Genomic DNA, 18978 nt, shown 5'->3' with positions numbered 1-18978 from the left:
GCCTGCCCCAGGGGCTGCCCTGGGACCACTTCCCTCTCTCCCCGCCAGCCCCCTCCTTGTCCAGCGCCACCGGGGGGGGGGGGGGGGAAGGATATTATCAGTGATGAGGCTAAGAAGTTCTACCCCACAGGGGGATATAACTCAGTCACCCTCCTGTCCCCAGCATGGCCGCCCCAGCCCCATTGGCCGAGTCCTACGTTAGCATCATCGTCTGATGAGGGACCGAAGGGAGGGGCTCCAACGCTAGCCCCCCCCTGCCCTCCGCCTCGCTCTGTGCCTGCCCTTTATTGTACAGTACCATAGAAATGAGGAAGAGAAAAGGACCAGCTGCTGGCTATTTTACCCAGAGGGCCATGGGGTGGGACTGCGTCTCCCCTGAACTATGTACAACCTACAAATAAATACTGTCTTGAAAGGGCGGGGGGCGTGTGTGTGTGTGTGTGTATATATATATTTATATATATATTTATAGATATTTTTAATATTAAAAGGGGGGAAAAATATAGCACTGTTATTACAAAGTCCTTGGCGGCGGTTTCATGTGAGCTGGTTCATGTCTGGCTGGTGATTCCGGCGGTTTCGAGGCTTCTTCTGGTCCTGCAGCTCCTTGGCTTTGAGGCTGGCCAGCGCCTCCTTGTGGCCGGAGACCGCGTGCCGCCAGTAGCCCTGGCAGTACTGGTTGATGAGTCCCATTTCCGGCTGGGTGAGGAGCTGCACCAGGTCCTGGTAGTGGGGGCCGGGGGCGCCAGGGACGCCAGCCCGCACGCCCAGCGCGGGGGAGGAGGCGTCGCCGTCGGCCGGCAGGGCGGGCGCCTCCGACTGGGAGAGCACGGCGTGGACGGTCTCGCTGCTCAGCACGTGCAACTGCACCTTGGCCACCGTGTGCTTGAAGTTGTTCTCCGTGGCCGTGCAGAAGTAGAGGCCGCCGTCGGAGAGCTGCAGAGAGCGCAGGAGCAGCCCCTGCTCCGTCCGCAGCACCCGGCCCTCCGTGCGCAGCTGGACGGGAGAGACGCCGAGGGCCAGAGCATTAGAATGGGCGAGAGAGGCAGGGCCTGGCGGGGGCAGACCGGAGCCCGGTACCAGGCAAGCCTCCACCACCACCTCCCCGGCCCTGACGCAGCAGGCAATGGGCTGCAGGGTTGCTCGATCTAAGCCCCCCCTGGCTCCGCACCCTCCTACCTCTTTCCGCCGGTCGCTGTTGTCCTTCTGGAGCAGCCACTTGACGGTGGCCTGCGGCGAGCGGGGCTGGCACTCCAGGAAGGCCGTGCTGCCCTCCACCCCGTACTGGATGGCCTCCATCGTGTTCTTGTTGGCTGGAGGGGGGCAGAGGAGACGGGAAGTCGGGACGGATGCCACACCGTCGTGGCGCGCTGTGCTCGCTAAGGGGGCTGCAGCCTTTTCTGCACTGTCTGCGGCCCTCCCTCCATCCACCGTATCCCCTCTGCTCTCCGGTGAATCCAGCCCTCCGGCTCGTTTCTCGGCCCCCTCCTCTCTGTCTGCGTCCCCAGCGCCCCGGACGTACCCCGCGGGCGGCTGACCCCGCTTACCGTTGGAGTTGTAGCCCCGGCACTGGCGGATGGGGTTGCCGTGCCGGACGTCCTGGCGCCTGCTTCGCCTGTGGGGAGGGAGAAGGCGCAGGTGGAAAGCCGCTCCCCGTCTCAGCGTGCCCCCCAACCCTCTGGGGAAGCCCCCCGGGTGCAGAACAGCTGCATCGTGTGGGGCCGAGTCATCTCCCGCCGGGGGACGGGGCTGAGCCCCAGTCCTGCTTCTCAGCCAAGGTACTGAGTCCCCTGCCCCACACGCTGCCAGGTGCCGGCCTCCCCCGTTGACCTGCCCCCCCAGCACAGCTGGCCCCGGGCTGGGCCCTACCTCTTGGAAGATGCCGAGTAGCGAGAGCAGGCCTTCCCGTCCCAGGCGCAGTAGGGGTCCCTGGCCAGGCAGCAGTCGGCACAGGCCTCTCCGTACACGTCGCAGCGGTGCAGGGCCAGGTGGGTGACGCCCGCGGCCGAGGCCACGTACAGCTGTTGCTGTGGGGGGCAGAGAGGACGTGGTGAGTCCCCCCCTTGCGGCAGCCCCTGCACAGAGGCTGGGAGTGAGCAAAGGCTGCCAGTCTCCCCGGGCAGGGAGGGGAGGGACCCGGGGACTACCAGGCCAACAGCCCGGACAGACATTTCCAGTTTGGTCTGCTCCCGCTCGGCAGATCCCCCCCAAGTGTGTCTCCCGTGCACCCCCTGCATCAGCCTCCGAGCCGGCCCCAGACGCTCCTCGCTGGCCGCGAGCAGGGCTAGATGCGCCAATCCCTGGCCATTCCCCCGCCCGCCCCCTGTGCATTAGCGACGGGCCCCACGGAAGCCCCCGGGGGCACTCGGAGAGTCCTGGTCCCGTCTGGAGCACACATGGACTCCCCGTCCCTCCTCAGCGGGCGTGACCGGCGTGGGGGCGACACCCCCGAGAGCCGGGCGGAAAGCCCCAAGCCTGGGCCTGGGCCGGCAGCCGTGCCGGGGGGGCGACCCCAGCCCCTGCCCTCTGCGGCGCATTGTCGGCTCACCCTCTTGGAGGAGATGGTCATCGTCTTGATGGGGGCTGGCACCTGGGATGAGACCACAGGGGTTAGTCCAGGCGAGGCAGCCAGAGGCCAGTCACCCCCCACCCCGGACCTGTCCCCGAGGCCAGGGAGCAAAGGGTAGCCATGCACATGCCCCAGGGAGCCAGGGCTCCAGCCCCCGCCCGCGATCTAACGGCACGCTCCCTTAGCAAGCGCCAGGAGCGGGTCCCTTCTCTCTCCCGTGGAGGCACCGTGCAGTGCTCACCCCCATCCCGCCCCTGCCACCCGGCCACGCCGGAGGTCGGCGCCTGGGGGGGGAGGAACCTGCATCCCTGGGAGCCTGGGTAGGCAGGGCGGGCGGCTTCGGGGCAAGTGGAAAGACGCTCCCCCCAGTGACGGCAGCGAGGGCTGAATCAGTCCCCAGACGTCACCCCTGCGATGCTGCAGACGCAGCTGCTGTGGCCGCTGCAGCAGTGGGAGGAAGGGAGGCTCCCCCAGACCCGCGTTCAAAGGGGGGCCAAAGGAAGAACAACCGGCCCAGGCCATGGAGGGGGATGGGGATGCTCGAGGGCAAGGCCAGAGAGCGCAGGGCTAGCTGGACTCACCTTGAACACTTCCACCTCCTCCAGCATCAGCTCCTCGGTCTCCAAGTCGTCCTTGGGGAGCACAATCACCTTCTGGACCGTGCCACGATCTGCAAGGCACAGCCGGCACTCAGGGCCACGGGGGAGGGACCCTTCGGCCCTGGCCCTGCCCGGGGGGGCTGGGGCTTTGCCGATGGGCAGGGCGCCCGGGCATCGTGTGCTAAGCGAGCGGCCGACCTGCCAGCGCCGCTTCATGGACAGGCCAGGTCACCCGGCCGTCGGACGGCAGCGGGCTGTTAGAATCGGGGGGGCTGGCCCCGGGCAATATCACCCCAAAGCCACGGCTTCAGCTTCCCCTCGAGGGGATCCAGCCGGGCTGGAGACGTACGGAGCTGCCTTGGGGATGCCATCAAACCCGGCAGTAACCCCTGGGGTGCGCAGTAACTTGGGATCACACTGCAGCGGAGAGGGGCCAGCTCAAACCAACGGCCCCGCCAGCTCCCATTGCCTTCCCGGCAGAGCCCTGCTGCGCCTCTAGCCTGCCACCCGGAGGCCGGGGCAGGACTGGTCCCTACCATCATGCTCTGGCTCCTTGACCAGCCTGGGCCTGGCTCTCCCATGCAGAGGGGATCCCAGATCTCCGCTCCTGTGGTCCGGGAGAGCTGGCGGGCAGGCAGGGCTGCCCAGGTGGTGATGGGTAAACCCATCCCCTCCCCCCACACTGTACCAGGCACCCCAGCCACGGTGGGGCAGGGGCACAGGGGAGGGCAGCTCATTGCTACCATGAAGTGCTGCCAGCACACTTGCTACATCTGGGCACTGGCCCCACACTCCTCCCACAGGCCGGCTGCAGCCCCTGCCCGTGACCCCCCGCCCACCCCTGGGGGAAGGAACAGCTGAGCTCTGGCGATTCGTTACACTGATGGCGGAGCAGGGGGGACATTCCCCCGTGGCCGGGACAGGTGGCAGGAGGATTTGGCCAGGCTGCCGTGGGCAGGGGCGGCGGAGGGAACAGCTGGCTAGCAGGCAGCGCCTTCGTCAGCTAATGGGATCTTTCTGGGTCATTAGCGTTCCCTGCCACCTGCATGGGGGGCTGGCTGGGCTCCCCAGGCCGGCTGGCAGCCAGGGGTTCAGCTCCCTGAGAGGGGCCAGGGGCAGCGCTGGCCGCTCAGCCACGAGCCCCCCAGTGAAACAAGCCCCTCTGCCCCCTAGGCTGGCACAGGCGCCACGTGGCCCAGTGAGCGCCAGGCTGCCCAGCACGGGAGGGGAGGGGGCTAGCCTGGCGCAATCCCTCCGCGGGGCGGGGACCCCACAGCCAGAGCAGACGCCGCCTGATGGTGGCTGAGTCCCTGCGGAGGGCACCGCATTCTCTGGGGATCGGGAGCCGGTTCTGAGCACCACGCCGGGAGCCTCAGGGGCCAGAGACTCACCTCCACCTTCCCCCGCCCACCGCGGCTGTGCCAGGCTGGCGTCACCACGGGGCTCCCGCCTCATTCGCTCTGAATAGCCAGCCTGGCCAGGATTGCCGTGCCCCCGGAACGGGCTCTGGGGCAGCCGCTGGGGGGGAGACGCCGGCTGGAATATCTCTGCCCTCGCCCCCTCTCCGCGGCTCCTCTGCCAACGAGCCCCTCATCAGCCCTTGCTCCGGGCGGGCCGGTCCGATGGGGAGAGCCCTGGCACCGCTGACCTGGAGAGCCGGCCAAGAGCGTGCACCAAGCCCCCTGCCAGGCCCAGAGCCGAGCGGGGCGCCCTCCCGCCCGGGCCCCGGGGCGGCACGTGTGTGTGCGTGTGTGTCTCCCGCGCACGTCTGCGGGTACCTGTGCCCAGGAAAAGCACCTCATAGCGCCCGTCGGCCGCGTCCACCTGGTCCACGGCCACGGTGGTGAACTTGTAGGGGACGTTGCTGCGCACCACCAGCGGCCGGCGGTGCGTGGGGTACACAGCGTGGTACATCAGGGGGTGCGTGCGCATGAAGTTGATCACCTCGTCCGGGTAATCCTTGGTCGACTTCATGGAGGGAGTGAAGGTTCCTCCCGGGCACTGAAACACACAGAGCCGGCAGGTGAGCCACCAGCCTCCCTCCACGCCACGGCCCCCCACTCGTGGCATGGCCCCTCCTTTCCCCGCCCCACGGCCCGTCTCGCCTCCCACCCCTCCTACCGGCAGAACAATCCGCCCGTCTCTCCCTTCCTGAAGGCATGGCATGCCCCTTCTCCAGCCAGCATCATGCGCCCCCAGCTGCCCACCCACGGCGATCCTCTCACGGATGCCCCCTTCGCTGGGAGCTTCCTGCTCCCCCATTCCCCACATGCTGCCCCTCAGGTCCTGCCCCGTACCTCTGTCCGGGGGAGCCTCCCCGCCGACAGACGCAGCCTGGGTGCCCGGGGTGCTGCGGGCTGGCAGAGCCCTGGCACAAGGCCAGCGTGGGGCCGGCACTAGGCTGAGTGCCCCACACACTGATGCCCTCTCTCCATGCCAAGCTGCCCCTCGCCCTGGCCTGGAGGATCCCCCCCCTCAGTCCCTGGTCTCTCTGCTGGGAAGAGGGGCCCTGAGGGTGCCCAGTGCAGGCAGTCAAGCCCTGACTGCCATCCCCGGGCTCTCCTGGGAGCAGCGGGTCGGGCCTGGCCTGGCCTGCGCTGGACAAGGGGCTCCCACAGGCCTTGTCGTGGGGCAGGTCCCCAGGGCTGGCGGGGCAGCGTCAGTGTCTCTGCAAAGGGAGTCCCAGCCCAGGCACCGGTGGGCACTTGGTGATCGTCCCCACCTTCACCCCCTGGCGCCCACCACTGCAGCCCTCCCCAAAGGACCCCCGCCCCCCGCCCTGGCCGGGCATTCTGGCGGCAGGCCCCGGTCGCACTTACGGTGCCCGGGCGGGGATAGGGCATCTTGCCCGTGTACGGCACCCACTGGTAGCTGGGTCCCTCCTTGTGGGCGAAGGGCCCGTTGAAGACCATGCGGATGTCGGCCATGGAGTAGACGCACACGGCAGAGCCTTTGAACACAGACCTGGGGGAGGAGGGACTGTGTTATCACCAGGGGGCACCTCACCCAGACTCACCCTCAACCCACCCCCCAGCCCTGGCCTGCCCAGGGACCCTGCCGGATTGGCACTGGACCCCTGGAATCCACCCTGCCCCCGTGTGAGGGGCCTGGCCCGGGGGGCTGGGATCTCAGCTTGGCACGGGGGGTCTCAGGGCACCTCCGGCTGTGCTGGCATTGTGACCCACAGCTCCTTCACCCTGTGCTCCTGAGTCCTCTATAGAGGTAGATCCGGCCTGTCCTTCCCCCGCAGGGACTGACTCCGCTGTGAGCCTCAGTTTCCCCCTCTGTGAAATGGTAATAACAACACGCCCCTCTCTGCCAGGAGTGGGAGCGATGCTCGGGGCTCTGGGTGACGGTGGGTTAATTCCCAGTGGGGCTGGGATCCCCTCCCCTGGGCAGCGCTGAGACCCCCCCCCTCCCCAGAGGCTCCCGCACCCCTGTAGCGATCAGCCAGGATGTGTGGGGCTGGCTTCCGCAGCAGGAAAGAGGCAATTGCAGGCCCACAAACCCAGGGAGCGTGGAGCTAGCCAGGGAGAGCCAGGGCTGTTCCCAGATGGTGCAGAACCCAGCGTTGCCCTGGCCCGGGGTGATTCCCGAGGTGGGGGCATGGCATGGGCAGGGGCAGGGTCTCAGGCCGTGGAACCCGTCCTGCCTGAGCTCAGACCGTGCAACGGGAGGCCGGGCCGCCCGGTCCTAGAGGGTGGTGCCAGAGGGAGCGGGGAACAGAGCCCAGTCCTCTGTGCTGGCGCCAGGACAAGCCTGAGCCAGCGTGCCCTGCGCCAGGAGGGGCTGCCCCCAGTGTGAGACGCCCCCTACCTCGAGAACTCTCCACCCTGAGGCCGCGGCACGTCCCCCCCTGCTCCAACAGGGACTCGCTCACTCAGCAGGGGCTGCCCCCCCCCGGGGGATCCCCCCACAGACCCCGCCCCGGCCCCTCCCGGGGGCTCACCCGGAGGCAGCGAACACGGCGTAGATGACGGGGTTCTTCACATCCTGGGTCTGCTGGATGAACACGTCCTCTGAGGGGAGAAGAGAGCGGCTCAGTGGCCGGGGAAACGCCCCGCAGCTCACGCAGAGCAGGTGGAGAGAGGCCAGGGGGCGCTGTGCGGGGGGGGGTCAGGGGACACTGGCTGGGGGGCAGCTCCCAGCTATTCCTGCCCCAGCCTCTCCCAGCAGGGGGCGCTGTGGGGGGTGTGGGGCAGGAGCGCTGGCTGTGGGAGTGTCCCGACTATGCCAACCCCAGCCTCTCCCAGCAGGGGGCGCTGTGGGGGGGCAGGAGCGCTGGTTGTGGGGCTACTCCAGGGGGCACTGCGGCACAGGGGATGCCGGGCATGTGCTGGTGGGGAGGGTGCAGGGGCGCAAGCTGGGGACAATCTTCCGTCAGGAGCCTGTGAAGGCTGCGGGCACCGTCTGGAATGGAGCCAGGTGGGCAAAGCAGCCGGTGAAGGGCCAGCGCGTCCTGCTCCTGGCGCGGCCCATCCCTCCCGCGCCACGGGGGGGGAGACGCTGACAAGGTGCCGGGGGCTGCGCTGCCTCCCAGCCCCCACCCAGCCTCAGCCGAGAGTGACTTGGTTCAGCCCGCTCGCAGCTCTGGGGTCTGTCGTCGCCCCCCACCCCAATGCCACATTGCCCCGCGGCCGCGCCCCCACCCGCCGGCTCTTACGGAGCTCGTCGAAGTGCGTCTCGATCCCGTCGGGCCCCGGCACGGAGCAGATGAGCCGGGCTTTCAGGAACGTGCTCCATTTGTTGACCAGGCAGCAGTGACCTCCGTCGTCATTCTAAACCGGGGGGGGAAATACCAGCCTCAGACACCCGGCAACCAGAACCTGCACTGGGCTCGTCCTGCGAGCCTGGGGCTTCCCAGCAGGGGGCGCTGTGGGTAGCGGGGCAAAAGCCCTGGCTGCGGGAGGGGGTGTCCCAATTACTCCAGCCCCAGCTTCTCCCAGCGGAGGGCGCTGAAGAAAGCGGGGCAGGAGTGCTGGCTGTGGGAGGGGAGCTACTGTATTCAAATCCCAGCTACTGTATTCAAATCCCAGCTTCTCCCAGCTGGGGGCGCTGTGGGGTGCGGGGTGGGGGTGCTGGCTGTGGGGGGGAGCTCCTGGCTATCCCAGCCTCTCCCCAGCAGGGGGCGCCGCAGGGAGCCGGGTACCTACCAGGCAGATGCGCCCGATGCGGGAGTAGACGGCAGGGCTGTGCGGGGCGTCGGCCGATTTCTCCCGGAAGAAGAAGTAGAGCTTGTTGTCGTTCTTCTCGGCGCTGTCCGGGATGAGCTGGGCATGAACAAACGCTGGGTCTGCAACCAGACATGGCGACGCCGTGAGGCCATGTGCACGCACGCCCCGGTGCCGATGGGACAGGAGCCCGCCTTGCGTGGGCCTGGGTGGGTTCAATCTATTGAGCAGGCAGAGCCAGGCCCCCACTGCAGCTCCACTGGCTCCCAAAACAACAGGTGAATTTGCAAGGAAACACCCATAGCAATAGCCATACGCACACGGGGCAGAGTTAAGGTTACCATGGCTCAACAAGGCATCCTCAGTTTTCTCTTAGTTTTTTTTTAACGTAAGATCCTACATTTTTAGATCCCAAGAAAGCCCCTACAGTGGAACTAGTTAGCCAGAGCGCGCCCCATCTTTTGAGGGAATGCACCCCCAGCGTGAGCCCTCCAGTGCCTTCCACATCTCCCCCCAACGGACAGCCACGTCCTCCTGCAAGCGACCCAAATAAGCAGGAAAGAGCCCCGGGATGTGCCCCAGGCACGCGCAGGTGAGTACAGACACAGTAACATGGCTAGGGGACACGCAACACTCCCAGGCCAGGCTAACCTGGGCGCTCAGACCTCGCTGCCAATCCCCCAGGCTAAGGTACCCTGGCAGTTTCAGACAAATCCCATGGATGCCAGGGGGGCTTCTGCCACTGGCTGTGACGTGAGCAGTGACTCCAATTAGTGATTGTTGTTAACCATCCAGCCCGGGTGTTTTACTGAGGCCATAACTCAGCCTGACGCCCAGGCTTTCCCACTGGCGTTTCTCACGCCAGATTTCAGTGGCCAATCCCCGCTTGTTTCAGTGCCCGAGGTATTATAAAAAAGTCAGATGGGTTTTTTTCCCTTAGGAATGGGAAAAGCGTATCCCTCCCCCAACTCTCTTTGGACTCCAAAACGGCTTGGCGGTTTTTTGCTCAAACGTCTGAAAATCAATTCACAGGCAGGAGCCCAGGCCTAGGAAATTTCATCCCGGAAGTTTCAACAATTTTCAAGCAGGAGGTTAGGATGGAAGCTGGCAGCTGTCGCTAGAGAGACCAGGGTGGCTCCCGCTAGAGCATCTCTCCATCATCCGTAAATGTGCCTCCACGCCCGCGGTGACAGCTCTCCCTCCTCAACTGCAGCTCCCGTGCCCAGAGGTATAATGCGATCACTCCAACTTCAGTTCACTCAGCTTGACCACAGGTGCAGGTGCTGTTAGAAGGCCAGGCATGCCTCCCACCGGGTACCTGCCACTGGTGCAGCTGGGGAAGGGACGGAGAACAGGAGCTAAATGTTCTGGATTGGTTACTGCAGATGATGGGGGCCGACACCCCATTCCCAACCTGACCCATCCATCTATGCCCGTGCAGAACTCTCTCCCTCTCTCTATACAGACCCTTCCATCCATCCTGACCCAGCCAATCTGCTAGAACTCTTTGCGGGGGTCAACACGCATGTGGACAAGGGTGATCCGGTGGATTTAGTCCACTTAGATTTTCAGAAAACCTTTGACAAGGTCCCTCGTCAAAGGCTCTTAAGCAAAGAAAGCAGTCATGGGATAAGAGGGAACGTCCTCTCCTCGATCGGTAACTGGTTAAAAGATAGGAAACAAAGAGTAGGAATAAATGGTCAGTTTTCAGAATGGAGAGAGGTAAATAATGATGTCCCCCAGGGGTCTGTACTGGGACCAGTGCTGTTCAACATATCTGGAAAAAGGGATAAACAGTGAGGTGGCAAAATTTGAAGATTAAACAAAACTACTCAAGAGATTTAAGTCTAAAGTGGCCTGCAAAGAGTTACAAAGAGATCTCACAAAACTGGGTGAGGGAGCAACAAAAGGACAGATGAAATTCAGTGTCGATAAATGCAAATTAATGCACATTGGAAAACATAATCCCAGCTGTACATATAAAACGATGGGGTCTAAATTAGCTGTCAGCACTCAAGAAAGAGATCTTGGAGTCATTGTGGAGAGTTCTCGGAATACATCCACTCAATGTGCAGGGGCAGTCAAAAAAGCTAACAGGATGCTGGGAATCATTCGGAAAGGGATAAATAATAAGACCGAAAATATCGTATTGCCTCTTTATAAATCCATGGTACGCCCACATCTTGAATACTGCATGCAGATCTGGTCACCCCATCTCCAAAAAGATGTATTGGAATTGGAAAAGGTATAGAAAAAGAGCAACAAAAATGATTAGGGGGATGGAAAAGCTTCCGTATGGGGAGAGATTAATAAGACTGGAACTTTTCGGCTTGGAAAAGAGATGACTAAGGGGGAATATGATAGAGGTCTATAAAATCACGACTGGGGTGGAGAAAGTAAATAAGGAAGTGTTATTTATTCCTCATAACACAAGAACTAGAGGTCACCAAATGAAATTAATAGGCAGCAGGTATAAAAAGAACAAAAGGAAGTATTTCTTCACACAACACACAGTCAACCTATGGAACTCCTTGCCAGAGGATGTTGTGAAGGCCAAGCCTATAATGGGGTTAAAAAAAGAACTAAGTAAGTTAATGGAGGATAGGTCCATCAATGGCTATTAGCCAGGACAGGCAGGGTTTGCTGTTTGCCAGAGTCTGGGAATGGCTGACGGGATGGATCATTTGATGATTTCCTGTTTTGTTCATTCCCCCTGAAGCACCTGGCATTGGCCATTGTCAGAAGACAGGATCCTGGGCTTGATGGACCATTGGTCTGACCCAATATGGCTGTTTTTATGTTATGTTCTTATCCATTCTCATAGACATCTATCTGTCTGTCTGTCTGTCTGTTTGTTCCAGGACTTGGCTCTATAATGTTTGAATTTGCGAGGGTGATTCCTCCAGACACCACAGTGGCCATTGAGAGACTACCTGTTCCTCTGATAAGACCATTTCGTTGCGGTTCCCGTGCTGTGGGGGAATTCTTGTCCTAACCTGATGAAACGGCCACCGCTCCTTTTGGATTTGCCCCCATTTGAAGGTGGCTGAGGGCACAGAGCTCCTCACACTTCCCAGGGACGGAGCCAGGAGGGACTGGCATCTACTGGGTTGAACGGATGGATTTTGGTGAGTCTGGGCGCACGTCTGCAACCGTCTCGGGTCGCGCGATCCCTTCAGCAGGGACGGAGCTGCGACCCCCTCCCGGGATAGCAGCTGGACTTAGACTGCTGTGTCTTGTCGGTAGCACTTCCCGCTCTGAGGCAGCCACTCGTGTCCAGGTTCTCCTGCCTGGTGAGGACAACGCCCTTGATAGGACAATGCAGCAGGATGCCAGTTGCTTCGCTCTGTGTCTTGGGATGATATCAACCTGCCGGCTCCTTTTCCTCCTGAGTCGCTGTAACCCCACTGGTCCTGGGTCACAGGCCCTGCTCTGGGCCTGATCCACTCAGGAAGTGAGTCGGTCCCGGTCCTAGCTGGGGCTCTTTAGTTCAAGTTCTAGCAGCTCCTGCTTTTAGCTGTGGAGGTACTCGGTTAATCTCCAGCGTGTTGGCCAAATGGCGGCTGTCATGTTTGCTGTTCAATGCTCACTAGCTTCCAGGGCACAGCACCCAAGGATTGAGAGCTTGATTCTGGCCGGGGCAGAAGGGGAGCAGAGGTGGGGACCCCTGGCCAACCTCCTCCACGTTCTGCAGAACCTCTGAGGGAATAGGACGGGCCCGGCCTCCGAATTGCCCCTTTCAACCAGCATCGCCACAACGCCACAGGCAGTGGCCGCGGTAGAGGCCCTCGTGATGTCTAGACCCGCTGTGAATGGGGCCAGGAGGCACGGCCGTCCCTTTAGGGCTCTCCCAGTGGTCACCAGGAGGACAGGGAGGAGGACAGGCTGGGCAGCGTCTCTGTGGTGCCAGCGGGAGATGGAGAGGGTTCTTTGGGATCTCTTAATGCTGCAACAAACCAAGCGCGGAGACTGCTGCCTACAAATGCCCCTGCCGGGGATGGGTGGGTGGTGGGAGCCCAGAGTGTGGCTGGGTCGGCTGGTGGAGCCAGAACCGCCAGAAGGAATCGGGAGGGGGCAAATGTGCCGGCCTCCGGCTCCGAAGGGCCCTGGAGACATTCTCGGAGGGGGCGGATTCGCCCAGGTACCACGCGCTGAAGGAAGAGAGTGTGACCGTCACCAGCTCTGTCTGGCGTACCAAGGGCAAAGGGGAAACTGCACCCCCGGGGACCTGGCACGCCCTCGCCACGCTGTCTTCCGCAGGGGCTAAGCGCCCGAGGAAGCCTCACGCCTGGCACTGTGGAGATTCTCCTGAAACGTGGCAGCCATGGCGCGGCGCTCCCCCAAGTCCACGGCGGATGCCCCAGGCGCATGCGGGGCGGGGGGAACCATCCTAGGGTGGTGGCTCACGCCACGTGAGCACCAGAGAAGCCCCAGGACAGGCAGGCCAGAGGGAACCCAGTGGCCCCCCGGGCACTTTTCTGGGAGAAGGGCAATGCTGTCCCCCGCACCCCTGGCTCCCGCAGACTCACCGTTCAGCCAGCGGGAGTTGTACTGGTCGGTCCGCATGGCCGTCTGCTTGCCCATGGTGCGGAAGATGGCCGCGTCGGTGCCCATGAAGTCAATATAAACGCCAGCGTACAGCTCCTCATCTGCAGACAGGAGGCAGAGATCAGCGGGGGGCGGGCGGGAGTGGGGAGGGCACTTTGGGCACGGAGCTGACGGATGAGGTCAAAGACAGTCAGACCCACCCCCCCAGAAACGCACCTAGGCCCACACTGGGCCCAGACACTGGCCGATCAGCTTGGACTCCGGACCCTACGTAATTAATCTGCAACGTGCACCCCTGGCAATTCCTCAGAGCCAGGACCTGGCCTGAGGACCCTCCCAGGGAGCCCCTCCTCATGCAGCCCCTTTGTACTGCCCCCTTTCTGCCAATGCGAGGAGAAAACCGGCGCTCCCGACGCACCAGGTCTTGGCCGGGCCGCGTTGCCCACGTCCACCGCAAGTGGGACCGGTGCCCGATGGAGGCCGCTCACGATCTGGCAGGAGAAATGCCCCTTCAGACTAGAGCGCATGGGCTGGCCCAGGCCCTGGGTGGTCCCCTGTGTGTGGGAAAAGGGCCCGGGACGGCCCTGAGAGCAGATCATCCCCCCACTGGGGAAAAGGACCCAGCCCCTCGTCAGGTCTCCATCCCCCACGCGGTGCCCAGCTGGCACCGCTGCAGGGGTCCGTCCTTGCCTTTCCCAGGCCCGGCTGCCAGCCCCCTGCTTTGCAGCTGCTCCCAAATGGCTGAGGCAGTGCCGGGGCCGGCGTGTAAGGGAACACCCGTGCCTGGCGAGGATCAGAGGCGGCCGAGCCTCTCGAGGGCCGGGAAGGATTAGCAGTAAGTGAGAGCTTTGGCCCACGCTCCTGGGGGAGCCCGGTGCAGCTGTTGCCCAGACAGACCCCGAGGTCGGCAGGACATCAATACTGCCCCTCGTTATTTCCTGGCCCTGCCTTGTTCTCCTGTCCTTGGCAACCCCATCCCTGCCCGTGGGCCCCCCCAGGGGCAAAGCGCCATGGACGCCAGGCTCTCTGCTCCGTGGTGCAGCCCAGCACCCGCCGGGAGGGCATCTCTCATCCTGCCCCAGCAGCGTCCGGGGCAGAAGGCAAATCAGCTTGGCTGTTACCAGCGGGGGCAGGGCAGGAAACAGGAGGTGAATGGGGGGAGGAAAGAGACAGAAATAGGACAGGAAGTAGGGGTGGAGACGCTGGGAAACAGCGCATGGGTCTGACTCACCAGGGCCATTCCCACCCCAGGGCTGGATCTAACCATGCCGAGAAAAGAGACGCCCATGGAAATTTCCCATCATCTGTCGGTGGCAGGCGGATCCTCCCCCTCTGTTTCCCCTCTGTGCTACCCAAGTTCTTCCCACACCCATCACCGTGGTGTCTGAGCACCTCTTGCCACGCCACGGCCCTCCAAAGTCAGGCCAACCTGTCCTGTTTGGGGCTGCATGTGTCTCTCCCCACTGCCTTCCCTGCCCCACACAAGGACTGAACTCAGATTCCTGCCTAACACTTCCTTTGGGGGCAAAGTGCCGCTAGGCTGATGTCTCCAGCGAGGGGGGCAGTGGCCACCGGTGGCTACTAGCCCTGCAGTCCTAAAGGGAGTCCCCACCACCTCTCATTTTAATTTACTCTCAAACCACCTAATATTTCCCAGGTGAGGAGTCCCCTGGGCGCAGCCATCAACCCAGATCGGCTCAGGTCCCAACCCAGGGACCGGTCCGCTGCAGATGACACTAAGCTGGGGGGAGTGGTAGATACGCTGGAGGGCAGGGATAGGATACAGAAGGACCTAAACAAACTGGAGGATTGGGCCAAAAGAAATCTAATGAGGTTCAACAAAGAAAAGTGCAGAGTCCTCCACTTAGGACGGAAGAATCCCATGCACAGCTACAGACTGGGGACTGACGGGCTAGGCAGCAGTTCTGCAGAAAAGGACCTGGGGGTAACAGTGGATAAAAAGCTGGATATGAGTCTGCAGTGTGCCCTGGTTGCCAAGAAGGCTAATAGCATATTGGGCTGTATTAGGAGGAGCATTGCCAGCAGGTCACGGGAAGTGATTATTCCCCTCTATTCGGCATTGGTAAGGCCGCATTTGGAGTATTGTGTCCAGTTTTGGGCCCCCCACTACAAAAAGGATGTAGACAAGTTGGAGAGAGTCCAGCGGAGGGCAACAAAAATGATTAGGGGGCTGAAGCACAGGACTTATGAGGAGAGGCTGAGGGAACTGGGCTTGTTTAGTCTGCAGAAGAGAAGAATGAGGGGGGATTTGATAGCAGCCTTTAACTACCTGAAAGGGGGTTCCAGGGAGGATGGAGCTAGGCTGTTCTCAGTGGTGGCAGATGGCAGAACTAGGAGCAATGGTCTCAAGTTGCAGTGGGGGAGGTCTAGGTTGGACATTAGGAAAAAGTTTTTCCCTCGGAGGGTGGTGAAGCACTGGAATGGGTTACCTAGGGAGGTGGTGGAATCTCCATCCTTAGAGGTTTTTAAGGCCCGGTTTGACAAAGCCCTGGCTGGGATGATTTAGTTGGGGTTGGTCCTGCTTTGAGCAGTGGGTGGGACTAGATACCTCCTGGGGTCCCTTCCAACCCTCATCCACCAGGATTCTAGGATTCGATGGTTGTCAGGGCCAGCGCCAGGAGAGATCTCTCAGAGGGAAGATACCTTCTGCCTCCCCATTCTTGGCTGAGTGAGCTGGGGAGTGGGTGGCACAGTACGTACAGAGGTGCGCACATTTGAACGGCCGGTGGGGAGAATGCTGGAAGTCAATTGCACCAGGTGTTTGATCAGCAGCCAGTCTCTGAGCAGTTTGTGGCTAGAAAAGATACAGGAGTGGGGTGATGCTGGGTCATGCCCTTGCCGTTACAAAACGTGGGTATTTCTAATCTGAATTTTGTCGAGCTTCAATGTCCGGACATCGGCTCTCATTACCCACGAGGACAGCTTGCCTGGATGGTGGCAGATCCTCCGTCATTAGCCAGTTTTAAAGCAAGAGGGGATGTTTTGCTAAGAGATCTGCTCTAGTGCACACTGGGATTAGTTCAGGGCAGTCGGCTGGCCTGCGTTGTACGGGAGGTCAGGCTAGATCATCAGAACGCTCCCTTCTGGCCTGGTGATCTATGGATTGGACACGGGTTGGCTGCATTTTCCCATCACTCCTGGCAGCGTCGCTATTTCCCTGACTGCCGCAGGCAGCTTCTCTGGGTCAGCAACGGAAACGAAAGGAGATGGGACAGGGAAGGGGAAAGGGAGGTAGAAAGACAAGAGGTAGAAGGGGCGAAGGAGGAGAGAGACAGAGGGACATGCGGGGCCCAGGGGGCTCTAAGTCAGTGTCATCTTAGCAAGAAGGGACGGGTTTGAATGGACCTTGTGTCTGGTTAATGCAGGAGCCATGAGAAGTCCTGAGACCCTTCAGTACTTGCCAGCGGGTGCCAGGCAGTATCGGATCAGCTGCTGCTGCTCTACGAAACACGGTCCATTCCCTTTTGTCATTGACCCGAGAGGGGAGATCACCCAACCTACCGGCTCAGCTGGTCTTTCCATCCCTCCCTCCCGAATACAGGGGTGGACGTCCCCAGCACAGGGCTTCCCTGATCTCGCTGCCCGTGCCAAGGCCTGCCATCTGGCGACCTCCCAGAGAGGAGGAGGGCAGGCTGGGTTTCCCTCTGGAGCCCCCCCCGGACCCAGCCAGAGCGGCCCCCAGCCAGCGGCACTGCAGCTGCAAGAGAGAAGGACTCACTTATCAACGCTGAGACGCTGTCCAGCTTGGGGTCATAGGAGCACTTTCCTTTCCCTGATTCCAGCTTCTCCGGCTCCAGGTAGAAGATATAATCCTGGAACAGAACGAGGAGGGAGCCCGTTACACCCGCCCCTTCCGCCTCCATAGGTTAGAGGATCCCCAAAGCGCTTTTATAACTCCACTGGGCTCACAAGCCTCACCTGACCCAGCAGTGACATGCCACCCCCTCTGGGGGGAACCCAGCAGCTGTTTATCAGCCTGCAGCCCCGCGGCACATAGTGAACAGCAGGCAATGAAGGAGAATTCTGGAACTGCAGTGGCCAAGTCAGAGACAGGACAGAATTACCATGGCCGAGGTGGAATTTGAGTGGGACATGGGGGTTTCCGCTTCCCCTCTGGGACTGATGGCCTGGGATCCTTAACGTGTCCCAGCTCCGGCACCAAACTCCAGCTGGAGCGCAGCCCGAAAGCCACTAGGAAGCACCAGCTGATGAAAAATGTCGGTGAAGCGGAGTGGTGAGGGCCTATGACTCCAGCGCCGCTGGGTGCGGCCAGTTCCCTATTCACGGCGATGGTCACTAGACAAAACTCTCATCGGCAGAAGCCTCAGTTTGCTCAGGGATTGCCCCAGGGCTGCCCCATCACGGCACCTGGCCGTTGAAGGACAACGTTGGCCTTCTGTCTTTCCCATTCATCCTGCGAGAGTCAGTGGCGGGGTGACCTCAGGGGGTGGCACCCCTGCCTGGCCACGTTGGGACACACCTCTGTCCTGCCTTTCCACGTGGCACAGCATTGCACGCACGTTTATTACAGCAGTAGCAGCCACTAGCTGACAGCTCTTGCCTCTCACCCGAGCAATGGCCTTCCGCTGGGGGGCTGACCCGAAGCCAAGAAGACCTGATGAGTCACTCATTTTCAACAGACAATCTCCCATCAAAATATCCGCCGGGCTTGGCCCTGCTTAGCTCGTGAGAGCAGAGCCAGTTGGAGGCCCTGGCATGTTATTACAGCTACAGAGAGAGTGATTGATTTTCAGGAATGCCGCTGGCTGTCAGCAACTGGCCTTTTGATGGCATCCTGGGTTAGAACAAAACCAGAAGCAATTCCAGCGAGGGCTGTCTCGGCGGCTGATAAGGAAATGACGTTCCAGGACAAGCGGCAACGGTTTTAAGGGCCTCCACAGCCTTTCCTCCTTTGCATGCAATGCCACAATTATTGTCTGCTAATTAAACTCCAAAGAACGGCAAAGTAGGAAGCACAGGGGGTGGGGACTGAAAGTGTCTCTAGGTAAACAGGTGTAGGAAGATCAAATGGGGAGCTCAGGGTACATGACCTATCCTCACACTACAGTGTGCCACCAATACTGGGTGATTTCATTCCAGGAAGTTCCACCCACCAGTACTGCAATCCAGGAAGTACCGCCCCCTAATGCTGCAGTCCAGGAAGTACTGCCCCCTAGGATGGCATTCCCAGCAGTGTGGCAGTTTATTTACTTCGTACAGTTGACCTCTCTTGGGAAATAGTCACTTTCACAGTTTTCCCCATCACATAGGTCTCAAGTCAGCAAACCATCCCTGTTCAACAAAACACTTAAGCATGCGTTTAACTCAGGCATTGCTGTAAATGTTGAACAATCATTAATCTGGCCGGCCAAAATCATGAGATTGGCTTAAAAATCATGAGATTTTAAAAAAAACCCGAATTATTTTGGGATTGTTTTTCTTTGATTTTCAGTTTCCAAGCTTTTTGGGCAGCACTCGCATCATGTTTTCAAGCTTTTCTCTGCAACCAGGAAGGCTAGAAATGCCCATTTACTTTGAATGAAAGCCAAGATTCTCCTGCAATCTCTTGATGTCCCGGCTGGAGCTTTAAACAAATTCTCCAGGAACTGCAAAATTTGCAATAAAACGGCGAGAGTCGGCAGCAGCGGTAACTTTTAAATGTAAAGTTTAAGCATGTGCTGAAGTGTTTTGCTGAATGGGGGCCATATTTAATTAGGACTGGTCTGTACTCGTGACTTTTCCCAAGTCCAGCCAGCCACCGCTGTAGCTGCACCAGTGCAACTCTCCGTGTACGCTGCGCTAAATTGCCGTTTGCACCAACTGAGCCTACCCCTGTCTGCCATGTGTGTTGGCTTCACCTGTCCCAGTTGTCTACACCAGGGATTGCTAAACCGGGGGCTCAACTGGGCTGACACCTTTCACGCAGCCCAGACATTCACCAGCTTCTCCCGCTACCGAGTACGTTTCCCCCACAGCGATGGCCGAGAAAAGCAACATGAAGAGAAAAGAAAGTGTGATTGTAACACCACACACCTGGCAGGGGCAGGGCCGGAAATGTCCGTTCGCTCAT

General features: G+C 60.8%; 1 protein-coding gene across 2 annotated transcripts in view; it reads right to left on the bottom strand.

Moving 5' to 3' along the window:
* Positions 1 to 354: 354 nt before the first annotated feature.
* The window catches only part of SEMA3F (semaphorin 3F), a 79772-nt gene continuing 61148 nt past the window's right edge, over positions 355 to 18978 (bottom strand). For both annotated transcript variants that reach the window (XM_067561279.1, XM_067561280.1), the window contains 13 exons: positions 16627 to 16720; positions 12869 to 12988; positions 8322 to 8461; positions 7832 to 7946; positions 7118 to 7187; positions 5988 to 6132; positions 4947 to 5169; positions 3151 to 3239; positions 2549 to 2590; positions 1870 to 2027; positions 1548 to 1615; positions 1180 to 1313; positions 355 to 996 (listed from right to left, as the gene is read on the bottom strand). In XM_067561279.1, coding sequence (XP_067417380.1) covers positions 538 to 996; positions 1180 to 1313; positions 1548 to 1615; positions 1870 to 2027; positions 2549 to 2590; positions 3151 to 3239; positions 4947 to 5169; positions 5988 to 6132; positions 7118 to 7187; positions 7832 to 7946; positions 8322 to 8461; positions 12869 to 12988; positions 16627 to 16720 — 1857 coding nt within the window. In that variant the 3' untranslated portion in view covers positions 355 to 537. The remainder of the gene's footprint in view (positions 997 to 1179; positions 1314 to 1547; positions 1616 to 1869; positions 2028 to 2548; positions 2591 to 3150; positions 3240 to 4946; positions 5170 to 5987; positions 6133 to 7117; positions 7188 to 7831; positions 7947 to 8321; positions 8462 to 12868; positions 12989 to 16626; positions 16721 to 18978) is intronic.

Source organism: Emydura macquarii, unplaced genomic scaffold (genome assembly GCF_026122565.2).
Source record: "Emydura macquarii macquarii isolate MOO-44397 ecotype Brisbane River unplaced genomic scaffold, CSIRO-AGI_Emac_v2 contig_2369, whole genome shotgun sequence".
In the NCBI taxonomy this organism is placed as follows: domain Eukaryota; kingdom Metazoa; phylum Chordata; order Testudines; family Chelidae; genus Emydura; species Emydura macquarii.
This window is presented reverse-complemented; position numbering and strand designations above follow the sequence as displayed.